General features: G+C 39.8%; 1 protein-coding gene across 2 annotated transcripts; it reads right to left on the bottom strand.

Moving 5' to 3' along the window:
• Positions 1-5,745: 5,745 nt before the first annotated feature.
• LOC110185235 (mitochondrial dicarboxylate carrier) lies at positions 5,746-7,159 on the bottom strand. Of its 2 annotated transcripts, XM_086838662.1 has the most exons (5): positions 6,898-7,115; positions 6,682-6,830; positions 6,424-6,626; positions 6,256-6,358; positions 5,746-6,196 (listed from the first exon to the last, which is right to left on the bottom strand). In XM_086838662.1, the coding sequence occupies exons 4-5, from the start codon at positions 6,313-6,315 to the stop codon at positions 5,873-5,875; spliced, it is 384 nt and encodes a 127-aa protein (XP_086694788.1). In that variant the 5' UTR covers positions 6,316-6,358; positions 6,424-6,626; positions 6,682-6,830; positions 6,898-7,115; the 3' UTR covers positions 5,746-5,872. The 2 variants fall into 2 exon arrangements, with proteins under 2 accessions (XP_086694788.1, XP_086694787.1); XM_086838661.1 differs by having other exon boundaries at positions 6,256-6,626; positions 6,898-7,159.
• Positions 7,160-11,701: the final 4,542 nt, after the last annotated feature.

Genomic DNA, 11,701 nt, shown 5'->3' with positions numbered 1-11,701 from the left:
GCGACTCTTCAGTTTCCATTCGAGTGCATACAGAAAATTAATTGCTTTCCACTTGAGGCTCGAACTTTGGGTGCCGCTCCTTCGGACTCTCACTCTCTCTCTGTCTGACATTAATCAATGACAATTTGGCATGGCCGAGCGCGTCTTCGAGTAGGCAACAGCAGAAAACCGGACAAGAGCCACTCGAAAGTGTCAATATCAAATGAATTGCAATTAAGCACTATTCATCAGGCCATGTGGGGAGTGCTGAGGCAGTGGCCGAGGTGTGGAAAAGAGTTTGGCGCCCTCGGTAATGCCAATTAATGATTGCCCAGCTGCAATCGCATTCCCGAGCCACTTAAGCACTCCCGGGCGTTGACAATTAAAATGTTCCTCCTTTCGCCACCATCTTGTTGCCACCTCTTTCATTATAAATACCACAGTGTGACACGGAAAGTAGAGCGTAGAGCAGACACGACCATTAAATACCCAGTTTTCAGCTTGGCATTCTTTTAAGTTGTAAAAAAAAGAAGAGTTTGTCCTTTGCTGGGATATTCCTATTTTTTTAATGATTAACTTTACTGATTACTGATGAAATTTAATTTATCCCATTATAAAGGGTACTATAATTTTATTTAGCGAAGGAGTCATTTCCGACCTTAGAAATTATATATATTCTTGATCAGCACAAAAAACTGCGTCGATCTAGACTAATCCGGACAAAAAAAATTATTTTTCAAAATTTGGTCAAAATATGAAAAAAATAAAAAAAAGGAGTTAATATTCGAAAAAAATGCAAATTTTAACGTGTTTAATTAAGTATGCAGATTTGTTAACCTGATAAAAACTAGCACAGAACAGCTTTCCGAATTGAATTTAATGTATTTTTAGTTGAGTTATGAGTTTTTTTAAATAGGATTTGTCGAAAAATTTGTAATTTTTGTAAATATTAATAAGAATCCATTAAAATTATATTGGGTTGTGGTTAGAATGAAACTAGACAAGAAAGGAAGCTAACTTCGGCACGCCGAAGTTTATATACCCTTGCAGATAGAACTTCTATGAATAGGAATCCATACAATATAAATTATATATATTTGTGTTAAAAAACAATGAAGTAATACCTGCTTTCATTTCATTCACCTATACATATTATATTTGCAGTTTTACATTCACAGATTTGCATTTTTCCTCTACATCAAACGATCGTTTGTAAGGCACCTATATGATATAGTCTTCCGATTTTTATGAAATTTGCCACAAAATTTAAGACTTATGTAAAATGGCTATACCTCAAATTTGATAAAAATCAGCTGAAAACTAAAAAAGTTATAAATTTAATTGTATTAATTTCTCGATCGTTCCTATGGGAGCTATATGATATAGTAATCCGATTTTCATAAAATTTTACACAAAATTTTAGAATAATATGAAATGGCTATATTTCAAATTTGATTAAATTCTGTTGAAAACTAAAAATGTTATCGCCACCGCGATTGTCAGTCTTCCGACAACAGCCACCGCCATTCTCATTCCTCTCAAATTTCTCGATCGTTCCTATGGGAGCTATATGATATATTAGTCCGATTTTCATAAAATTTTACACAAAATTGTAGAATAATATGAAACGGCTATATCTCAAATTTGATCAAATTCTGTTGAAAACTAAAAATTTTATAATTTTTTTTGTAAAACTTTTCCGATCATTCCTATGACAGCTATATGATATAGTCGTCCGATCCGGCCCGTTCCGACATATATACGAGTGAGAGTATATAGAAGACTAACTGCAAAGTTTCATTCAGATAGCTTCAAAACTGAGAGACTAGTTTGCGTAGAAACGGACAGACGGACAGAAGGACAGACGGACATGGCTAGATCGACTCGGCTGTTGATCCTGAATATCAAGAATATATATACTTTATATGGTCGGAGGTGCCTCCTTCACTGCGTTGCAAACTTCTGACTGAAATTATAATACCCTGCAAGGGTATAAAAATAATGCTTCATTACAAAATACTTTAATTAAATAAAGTAATGAATAATAGAATAAATGCAGAAGTGTAATAAATTTCTACTCAAATCAAGAATATTAATATTTTGACTTCGTAAGGTCTATTTTTTATACCAAAAAAAGGGGTTCTCATTTTAGTCAGAAGCTTAAAACATAACGAAGGAGTCATTTCCGACCCTATAAACTATATATATTCTTTATCAGCATCATCAGGCGAATCTTTCTAGCCATAATAAAAAGAAATGTTTTTTTTTATATTTTTTTCATAATTAAAATCGTTAAAATTGTCAAAAAAAAAAAAATGACAAAAAAATTTATTTTTTATATTTTAAAACTGAGTATGCAGATTTGTTTACATTTAAAAAACTAGAACAGAAAAACTTTCCGAATTGAAATTAATGCATTTTTGCCTTAGTTATGAGTTTTTTAAAATATGATTTATCCAAAAAATTATCGATAAATATCGATTTAGGGAATTTGAATATTTCACGCCTCCATTCGGCTTCTCGAAGTTAACTTCCTTACTTAATTTAACTAAAAATCAGATCTCCTTTATTTAAAAGTAAAGTGCTATCCACGCATATATCATCTTCCTGTTCCATTTAACACCAAAGAACTTAACAACAGAGTACCGGGAACTTCTGCTGATACACTGTTTAAAAAAGGGACAACGGACGTCGTCATGTGGTTGTCCCACTACTTCATGCCGGAAACGGAAATGATAAGCGAGTGTCAACTTGCCAACTGCTTTTTCAACTTCCTCTAACGAAGCAATACGTCTGTGTGTGTGTATTGTGGGTTTTCTATTTTTTGTAGAATTTAATTAGAAAAGTTAGCTGGGCCTGGTCAGGTGCAATGGATGATGCCCTCACTGCCCTCGCTGAAGACGCCTCATTTACTCTTTTCGCACAAAAGTCGAAGCCACTTTTGATAAGTGCGTGTTGCTAAAAAGTTGCACGAATTTTCAACGCCACCGAAAACGTGACAAAAACTTGTCAATTCCTCTTGTTACATTGCTGGAGGGGGGAAGGCGGCGCTGGAAAATGCCGGAAATCGAGGGGAGGTCGGACAGCAGAGGTCCAACAGAGCGTGTCGAGTATGCAAAATAGGATGGGTTGCAAGGACAGCGACAAATGTCCGACATTAGCTGGAGAGCCAGCACGGGAAAAAAGGTGCAAAAAAGACGTGTTTTTATATAAACTAAGGAATACTCTTTAATATTTTTTATAGTGTAAAGGTAGGGTAACTTAGACAAGAGATAGTTTTGAGTAACAAAGTTATCTTGATTTTGAGTTAATGATATTTTAAATGATATTCAAAAACAATTTGAGGAGAGACGAACTCTTGGAGTAAGCTCCCTTAACCCTTTGAAAGAGTATGCCCTCGAATTGGTAGCGAGAACTTTGGGGCAGGACAAAGTAGAGGAGCAAGTTCGCTGCTGGTAACCTCGTTTATTATGTCATCGTCATTGGGACAGCGAGTGAGCGGTGAAACCTTTGCGGGAGCCCAGAGGGCAGGTGATGCCTGCCAGGGAAGAAGTGGTGCATCCTTCCAGCTCCAGCACACACCCCCCACAGGTGATTGGACAGGTGTGGGTAGATGTGGGGCGGCCAAGTTCAGTACGTGCCCGAGGCAGAGGCGTAAAAGTGTGCGCACGACCAAACCGCGCAGCGAAAAGTTTCGCAGGCGGAATGTAGTTTGGAGACCCACTGGAATGCAGGGAGGTCTCCTCCTGGCTAGGAGTCACGAGGAGGAGAGTGGCAGGACTGTAAGTGTAAACTTATGCAACTGGGCAAAACTGAGCTTGTTTAGATTTATAAGCTGCCACTGTGTCCTTCGATGGGCGGTGTGGACAAACTGAGAGAGAGTAGAGTTGATGTATCCTATCAGCGGACAGCAGGTATTGAAGTTTAGCTCCTGCTAAGGACGTGCACTACGAAGTAAGCACAATGAGGTCCTTGATTTGGAGCCTAAATAGGGAGCAAAGAAAATGTGTGGCTTAGATGGTAAAGTCAAGTCAACTTTCAAGTTATGTTTTCTGTATAAAGAAGTATTTTCTAAAGACTTTTAATGAAGTTTATTCAATTAAACAGTAAGTGTTAGTAAGTAAACAAAAAATCCCTTTTTCCTGTATCATTACCAAACGTTCATTGACCCATTGACCCATCTCTTCCCTTTTGGCTAAAGGGAAAAACATCAACCGCAACTGGTCGCATTATAAATTGATTACAACTCGCAACGTGACTAATGAACATTAATTTGTCCAACTCCTTGACATGGCAAAGGGACGCAGTTGTGCCTTTGCAAAGTTGGGGCTAAATGCCAGCACGTGCTGTGTGTATAGTTCTAGTTTAGATGCCGGCACGATGACAACTAGGCGTATGAGCAACAATGCCCAGACAGCGATGGCGGAATCCGCCATAACGTACTACCACTAACAATCCATCCCAGCGCCATTCTGTGTGTGGGTGTCGTGTCACGTAAACGACGGTAAATGTTGCACGTATAGAACGGCATTGTCGTTGGGGGTTGAGTATAGGGAACCATATGGGGCACACACACCCACTGTCCCGACTACCCTTTAATCGTGATTGCAATCATTGTGGAAATTGAATTTGTAAGTAGGCAATTTTAGGACGCAGAGAACGCGGAAAAATAAGAATAATGCGACGCAATGAAACTAAATTAGAGCCCTAAGGTTTGCCCCTAACTCCATGAAAGACTCAAATCGCACTTAGAGATAGCGTACATAGAGGAAAATGGTGAAAAGGCTGAAAATCAGTATATAACTTATATTGAATTCGTACAGAAGTTTAAGGAAGTACAGAAAAATAATTAAAAAATATATAGCAAGATAATTTAAGGACTTAAGATGTCTGGGAAATCATCTCTGCACTCAAGAAATACATAAATTGGTAAACAATTGTTTCTCAACTATTAGGATAATGTTATAGAATATCAAAAATAAAATATTTATGTTGATTGATTTTATAGAAACTCTTTAAAGAAACCCATACCCTTCTTTTGAGTGTATCTACGCCATGGACTCTTGGTCCTGGCTCTCACGTTTTGCATAAATGCTTAGGGCCCAGTTTATGACTGACTTGCGATTGCATCGACGATGAGTTCTCGTCCTCTTCTGGTGGGTGGAAGACAAGGCTATGGGGTAGTGATGGCCAGAGGTCGTCCTGGCTGCGTTATTTTCTATGTCGCTCGAGTGGTTATTAGTCGCTTGGCTAGCACACTTTGTTTGCCATTAAAACCATTTGCATAGCTTGAATTTATGCAGCCGTTTTTCGGTCGTAGTCGAGGTCGTCATCGTGGCTAGCTAGCAACGTTGTGCATTATTAAATATAACGCATACGCACCGTTGACCCGTTTTCGGTGCGGTGTGGCTTCTGTGTGCAATCAATGTGGAATTGAATGCTTTATGAAGGCACTAGGCACTACACACAAGCCCCGTATATTTGAGCTTGCCCTGGCCGAGATTGTTTCACAAATATAAACCAGAGAGGCAGAGGAGGTCAGAAGTCAGGAGTCAGGAAGTGACCAATTATTTGAGCACTGGCCACTGGTTGCCACATTGAGGTCACAGGTGGAAGCAAGTGGGTGGCAATGAAAGTGTTTGAATAATCTGGGTATGTCGTGGTTAAATAGTTAAAAGCTTGCTTAGCCATTAGCTTAGGGGTTTTACTTGACTTAGGACTAACCTGATTCTAATATCCAGTAGATAAAATAGTTGCAAGGAAACATGACAGAGAGTATATATACATTATATTGACATATCTTTGGGAGGTATTTTCTTTTACAAATTCTAATATCCCCAAAAAGAAATTGAGAAATTTTAAATTAGAATCTAAATGCATACACACACACGCCTTACACACTACAGCCCTTGACGGCCGTCCCATAGTATCCAAATTTAACCCGAATCTTCTCGTAGACCAAAAGTGTTATAATCGTGTTGGGTCCCAGTCGGAGCATGGAGGGCACCATTCCACGGAAAGGTCCGAGTGGACCAAAGCGTCTTAAATAGGCTATGGATTCCTTTAGATCAAGGTTATTCACCATCTTAATAGTCCGTATGTTCTCCACTGGTTGAATTACGGGTCCAAAGACACAAACAGCTGTCACGGAACTGATTAAATGCAGATATGTGCTATCATCCTTGATGTCAAAGTGCTGCATGAAGTGCTCTTTGGCCTGCACAAACAAAGCTTTAATAAGACTTAGAGTTTGTTGTAAAATTGGATATCTTTCACCTGATCATAGATCGCACTCTGACCGATGGTGGTAAAGGACGCTCGCAAGCAGGTGAGCATAAAACTGCTGTAGAGCGCCTTGTAACCCTCTTTGGTGGCCACACTGTAAAGGCCATGGAAGACATTATGGTAATTTCTGCGCCGATCTTGGGGCAAAGCTCGATCCACCTGCATTCGGGTATTGACCACCTCCATGGGTATCCCCACTACGCCTGCCAAACATCCCGCTAGAGTGGCAATGCTTAATTTCACCAGAAAACTGCAATCGTCTACATGCTTTTTGCCCAACTCGTAGAGATGAAACCGCAGCGTTGTATAGGTCAACTGCCTCAGAATTTGGGCACTTAAACCATCGTAGAGGGACAAAAACCCTTACAGAAAACGTTTTAGATTTAGATTTAGATTTATTTAGTAGAAGATAGTTACCATTTTGCCGGACAGCTCGCCGCAAACTGTGCACAAGACCTATTTCCTTTTTGATGGCCACCATGCGCGACTCCAACAGATCCAATGGAGCCGTTGCCGCCTGCGAAATGGCGCCTGCCACTCCTCCGCTCCACCAACGGGGATATATTCTGGAATTTAAAAATCTTTGCCATCAGTACAGGCACATATATATTATGGACGTTTTGACAGACTCACTTTAGTTCGGTATTTTGACCATTGGAATCTTGTTTCGCCAGCTTGCTGTTCGTTCTGTTCGTGTGTCCATCAATCTATCTTTGGTAAGTTTGATAAGTATGAGGTATAACGTGAATTTGGCCTAAATGGAAACTGCATTTAACTAGAGACCAGTGATGGAAATTATTGCTAACTCCATTATGTTTAATATTGTTTAAATATATATTGTGTTGTGATTTGACTAATAACTCACAGAAAACACTTTAGCTGGTAATAGGAATGCAGTTTTCTTTGTGTTTTTTTGCTACTTTGCTAGCGAATTCCAGATGGATTCCGTCTTTTGGGTCCACTGTCAAGTCCCATGTGGCATGTGTCCTTCTAAGTTTCCGGCCATTAACGTCCTCTAATTGCTGGCCAGAAGTTCGAACTAATTGAGCCAGCTCCTCCCAGGTTGCAGGTGTTGCAAGTTGCAACCTCGTTGAGTAATTTGGCATAGTTTCGTGGCTTTGACTGCAGAACTTTTTTTTGGGTGAGGAGGACTCCGGCGATGCTCGCACAGTTGTCATGGCATTATCACGGCCATTAGGCATCAGGTCCCTTGATGCAAGTGTGTGCAGCTCGCAGAATTTGATGCAACTTTTTGGCCATATTAGAGACCGAACTGCGGAAAAGTTACATTTTTGGGCAGAAGGGGGAAACTCACTGACAGATTCGAGGGTAAAAGTTCATGGACAATAGTTAAATGTCTCAGAAAGAGATATAATGACTTTGATGGAATGGTTTTCTTAACTATTATGCATTTATAAGAACCTATGTTTTAAATATTTCACAAACTTATCAAGTCTATATAGTCAAGCTTTATATACATATATGACTTAATATAACTACAGTGTAAATGTCTTTTCATTTGACCCCTTTTCAATTCGATGGATCATAAAAACCCTCTTAATCTAGGTTACTTTTATGCAACAAAATTAATATTGATTTCCATTCAGAAATATAGTCCATAAATTAAATGTTAAATCTATATAAATCTATATAAATCTATATAAAACAAACACAAAAATACCAATGTAATTCCCCAAATGCCACTAAAAGATTAACCAGCTGCGGCGTATTTATAGCATACTTTTCAGGGCAGCAAATGGTTTCCTCATTAGGCGTCGACAGCCCAACGCCAATCAATCAAGTGCTCAATCAATCAATTCGCCATTTATTTAACAGCCTGCAATTTCATTGCATATCGGGATAAATTGCATTGCAAAAAAATATAACACTTTTTGCCGCGTCAATTTATTTATTTGAATTTTTATGGTCGAGCAATAAAAAATGGATTCATAAATTTCTACTGCACAAATAAACTAACACAATAAGGGACGCCGCTGAGTCCTTGCATATATATATATCTCATTTTACAGTTTGTCGTAACTATGGCAGAGTGGCAGTTAAACTCAAGTTTCCTTTCGCACTATCGGAATATATAATTTTACCCCCACTACCCTCCCCTTATTGCCCTGTGCCGGCAATTGTTCTTTACTTATTTTCTCATTTTATCGAGCTTTTCAATTTGCGCGTAATGTGAAGTAATATATCACATATGCACTCCATCTAACTCTTCCTGAGAGTTTACTTTTTGCAAATTTAATGCTGAAGCTCCGTGAAAGTTTTTTCTGAAATAACACGTCAATTTGATATGCCTCAACATCGATGCTCAGCTTCTTGGCCTGAAGTTTCTTTTCTCTTTTTTTGGTAGCACATATTATTCCATTTTGTCGGTCCCCGAAAAATACACCCCGCCTGTCTGCGTGTCTGTTTGCAAGTATCTTAGGTTATTAGAAAAGTTTTGCAGGACTGGCTGAGAGAGGCTGCAAAAAGTTGGCACTCGGAGAAAATTGCATATTCGAGTTGTTTAGGCCATTCTGTAGACAACCGATGAAGGGAAGTCGGAATCCTAACCGGATGTGTTTGCATCTTGGCTTGATTCTTCATTTAGAAGAGGTAGATGTTGAAGGAAAACTTTGGGAAAGCATAAAAATATTATAAATTATTTTTACCCATAAATAATAAACATATCAAGTATATTATACATTTATAGTAATATAATACCATTAATAACATATAGCTATCTTTCTTTATTAGCTTACCAAAAGTTTTGTTGGCTATCTTTGCTCTTTTAGTTTCTTAAATACTCACACCCCCCTGCTTTTAATGTAATTACTATAAATAATATTTTAAGCAAGGTAATATTCTCCTTCAAACTTTTGAAATTTAAGAAAACCTTGGTAAAAACCATTTAAAAATATTCCCAATTTTTGGGTGCTTTTTGCTGGAGCAGCGCATGCAACAGTCTGCAAAGACACTGTCAGGATATCTTTTGCCACAAGACCCAGCTAAGCCCCATCAGCTCCCTTCACTTCCTTCACTCCCTTCACTCCCTCCGATTACGTCCGATGGAAAAACTTTCACCAAGCACAACAAACAAGGGCTTGCAACGGCTGTCGATGCCGCTTCACGCCAACCACATGTAATGCAGCTGCAAGCCGACAAACTTGGCAAACTCTGTCGATGGAAAGCAGGGTGGGGAAAATGGGTGGAGGGGGTTGGGCCAAGGAAAGTGTGACAAAGGCGGCGGGGAAGATTCTATCAAGTTTTTCCTGCATACTTTTCACTCGTTTTTTCTTTCAGCTTCTCTTTTTTGTGGCTTGTCTGGTCGGTCGTTCTCTCCTTTTTGGCCAATTTTCGTGTTGAACTCTTTTGAGAAATGTTTTTGGCCAAATATCAACAACGGACAACTGCCGACAGGGATCACAGGTGGTGGTGCAAATGACCCTGCAGTAGATGTTCAGGGGAGGGGAATCCAGTATAACATAGTTTCCTGTTGCAACAATCAAAGTAGTGGTAGTCATCGCAGGAGTCACTCAAAGGCCATTGCCCAAAATTCAGTCACGAATCGAAGCGGCCAGAGGTGCCGCAAAGTGCTACGAAAATTTCAAATTCCATTTTACGATAATGCAACATGGCAAGATGCCAGCAAAAAGAAAAAAAAAACAACACACACACACACACAAAATAATACAAAAACAAAAAAAAACTAAAAAGTAATGAAAAAACATGGCAAAAGATTGATAGTGCCGTCGAGCCAAGTTGGCCCTTGGTCCGAACAAGGCCAGCTTTTTGGCCTGCACAACCATTTGGGCAACATGTGCCGTAATAATAATAACAATACAAAAAAAATAAAACCAATTCAAACAGCTGCGAATTCACTGCAGTTGGCCAAGTAAACTCTTCTCACAAAACGGAAACAAGTTAACACTTTGAGGGAATGCGCTCTTAAGGTTGAAATAGGGAATACCTTTTGGATAAATATGATTGTTAAAAGATTAAGTAGCCTAAAGTATAGCTTGGCTTTATTTAAACTTGTATATTTGTGGGAACCTTATAATATTGTTCTTATAAGCTTTCCTAACGTCCTCACAATTTTCTTCTAAATAATTTTGAATAGCTTTCTTTGACTCCAGTTTAGGAAACCTTTAATATCTACATCTCACCCATAAATATCAACAATTAACCATAGCTTCTTGTCGGGCAAAGGCGATCAGGATATCCGTAGTGCCGAAAGAAGCACACTTTTCCCGCAGAATTTGAGGATATTCGGAAAATGCCCAGCCGGGGCATGCAGCACCGCCAACATGGCGTATGCGCAATTATCAGGCAACCGCAGCGAGGCGCAGGACCTGCAGCATGGAGAGCAGGACTTCCATTGCCGTTTTGCAGGGCCTAGGCCCTGCCTTAAGTTCTGGCGGGTTATTTAAAGTTGGCGTTATTAATAAATGCCTCAGTGGGGCATTCGCCCGTCCTTTGCCGTGGTCTGGTATGCAGCGCTTGATTAGTGCCGGGCCTAACTTATGGCCAGAACGGGGAGGGAATGCTAGTGCTCCGACTTCCTGCAAATTACTGAGAGTTTCGCCGGGCGCAAAGTTTGGCGCGTTATCGTCGAAAGTTTAATGGAACTATGTCGTGCCGTGCAGGGTGCTTTTGCTCCTCCATTCCCTTAAAATTCAAAGTGTTCCGGTTGCAGTGCATCTGGAGCAGGTTAAGGTGGATGGTTGGGCAGCCGTTTTAAGCCTAGATCCTTCTCAGCAGGAGCTTGGCTAATTGCCGAGGACACCCGTACATTTGACACAAAAATTGGGAGGAAAATTAGCTAGGGCAACTAAATGAATTAGTTATTGTGGAAGGGAATGAAGAAAGGATATTAGGCAGATGGAAAAATGCTATAGGGAAGGGATAAATAGATTAATAGATTCATATTTAAAACTGTTATAGCTTCCTATTTAATATATTCTCTACTAGAACTATATTAAATCAAGCGGATGAGTATGCTCTTTGTTTAATGGCAAACAGAGGGAGTTTAAGTCAAACATTTGATTAACCGCTGCGCAGTAAATACGCGTGGTTTATGCCAGTAATGGCGATGCTGCTCCGATTGTTGACTGTCATCCGGAGGGCAGAGGCCCAAGAATCCGAGAATTCCATGTCGCATCAACCCAATTTGACCCACAATCGATGGTTTATGGTTAGCCCGGAGGGAGGGAAGTGGGCGTTACCCCAAGGGCGGCAACCATGTCATCAGATGGAAGGGCCGATTGATGACTGACAGAGGCGGTTGTCGGGCGGTGGAGAGTGGTATCCTATTGACTCTCCTCCACCACTGTCTGTTTGTAATTATCAGAGGAATATCGGAAATGGTTTCCTGTTGCCTGCAGTTAATGCGCCTTAAATTGTTGCCCCAAGCTGCTCCTTGGCAAGCGTTTAAAATGCGGAA

The sequence above is a fragment of the Drosophila serrata genome, unplaced genomic scaffold (genome assembly GCF_035046125.1).
Source record: "Drosophila serrata isolate PLE 108 unplaced genomic scaffold, ASM3504612v1 contig_359, whole genome shotgun sequence".
NCBI classification, from domain to species: Eukaryota; Metazoa; Arthropoda; class Insecta; order Diptera; family Drosophilidae; genus Drosophila; species Drosophila serrata.
Note: the sequence above shows the minus strand (reverse complement) of the source record. Positions and strands in the feature narration are given on the sequence as shown.

Coding starts and splice junctions, on each gene's coding strand:
- LOC110185235 (XM_086838661.1), bottom strand. CDS start 6,745: ATGGTGGCCATCAAAAAGGAAATAGGTCTTGTGCACAGTTTGCGGCGA. Junction 6,627..6,681: donor GCGAGCTGTCCGGCAAAATG/GTAACTATCTTC, acceptor GTTTTCTGTAAG/GGTTTTTGTCCCTCTACGAT. Junction 6,197..6,255: donor AGAGTGCGATCTATGATCAG/GTGAAAGATATC, acceptor TTGTTTGTGCAG/GCCAAAGAGCACTTCATGCA.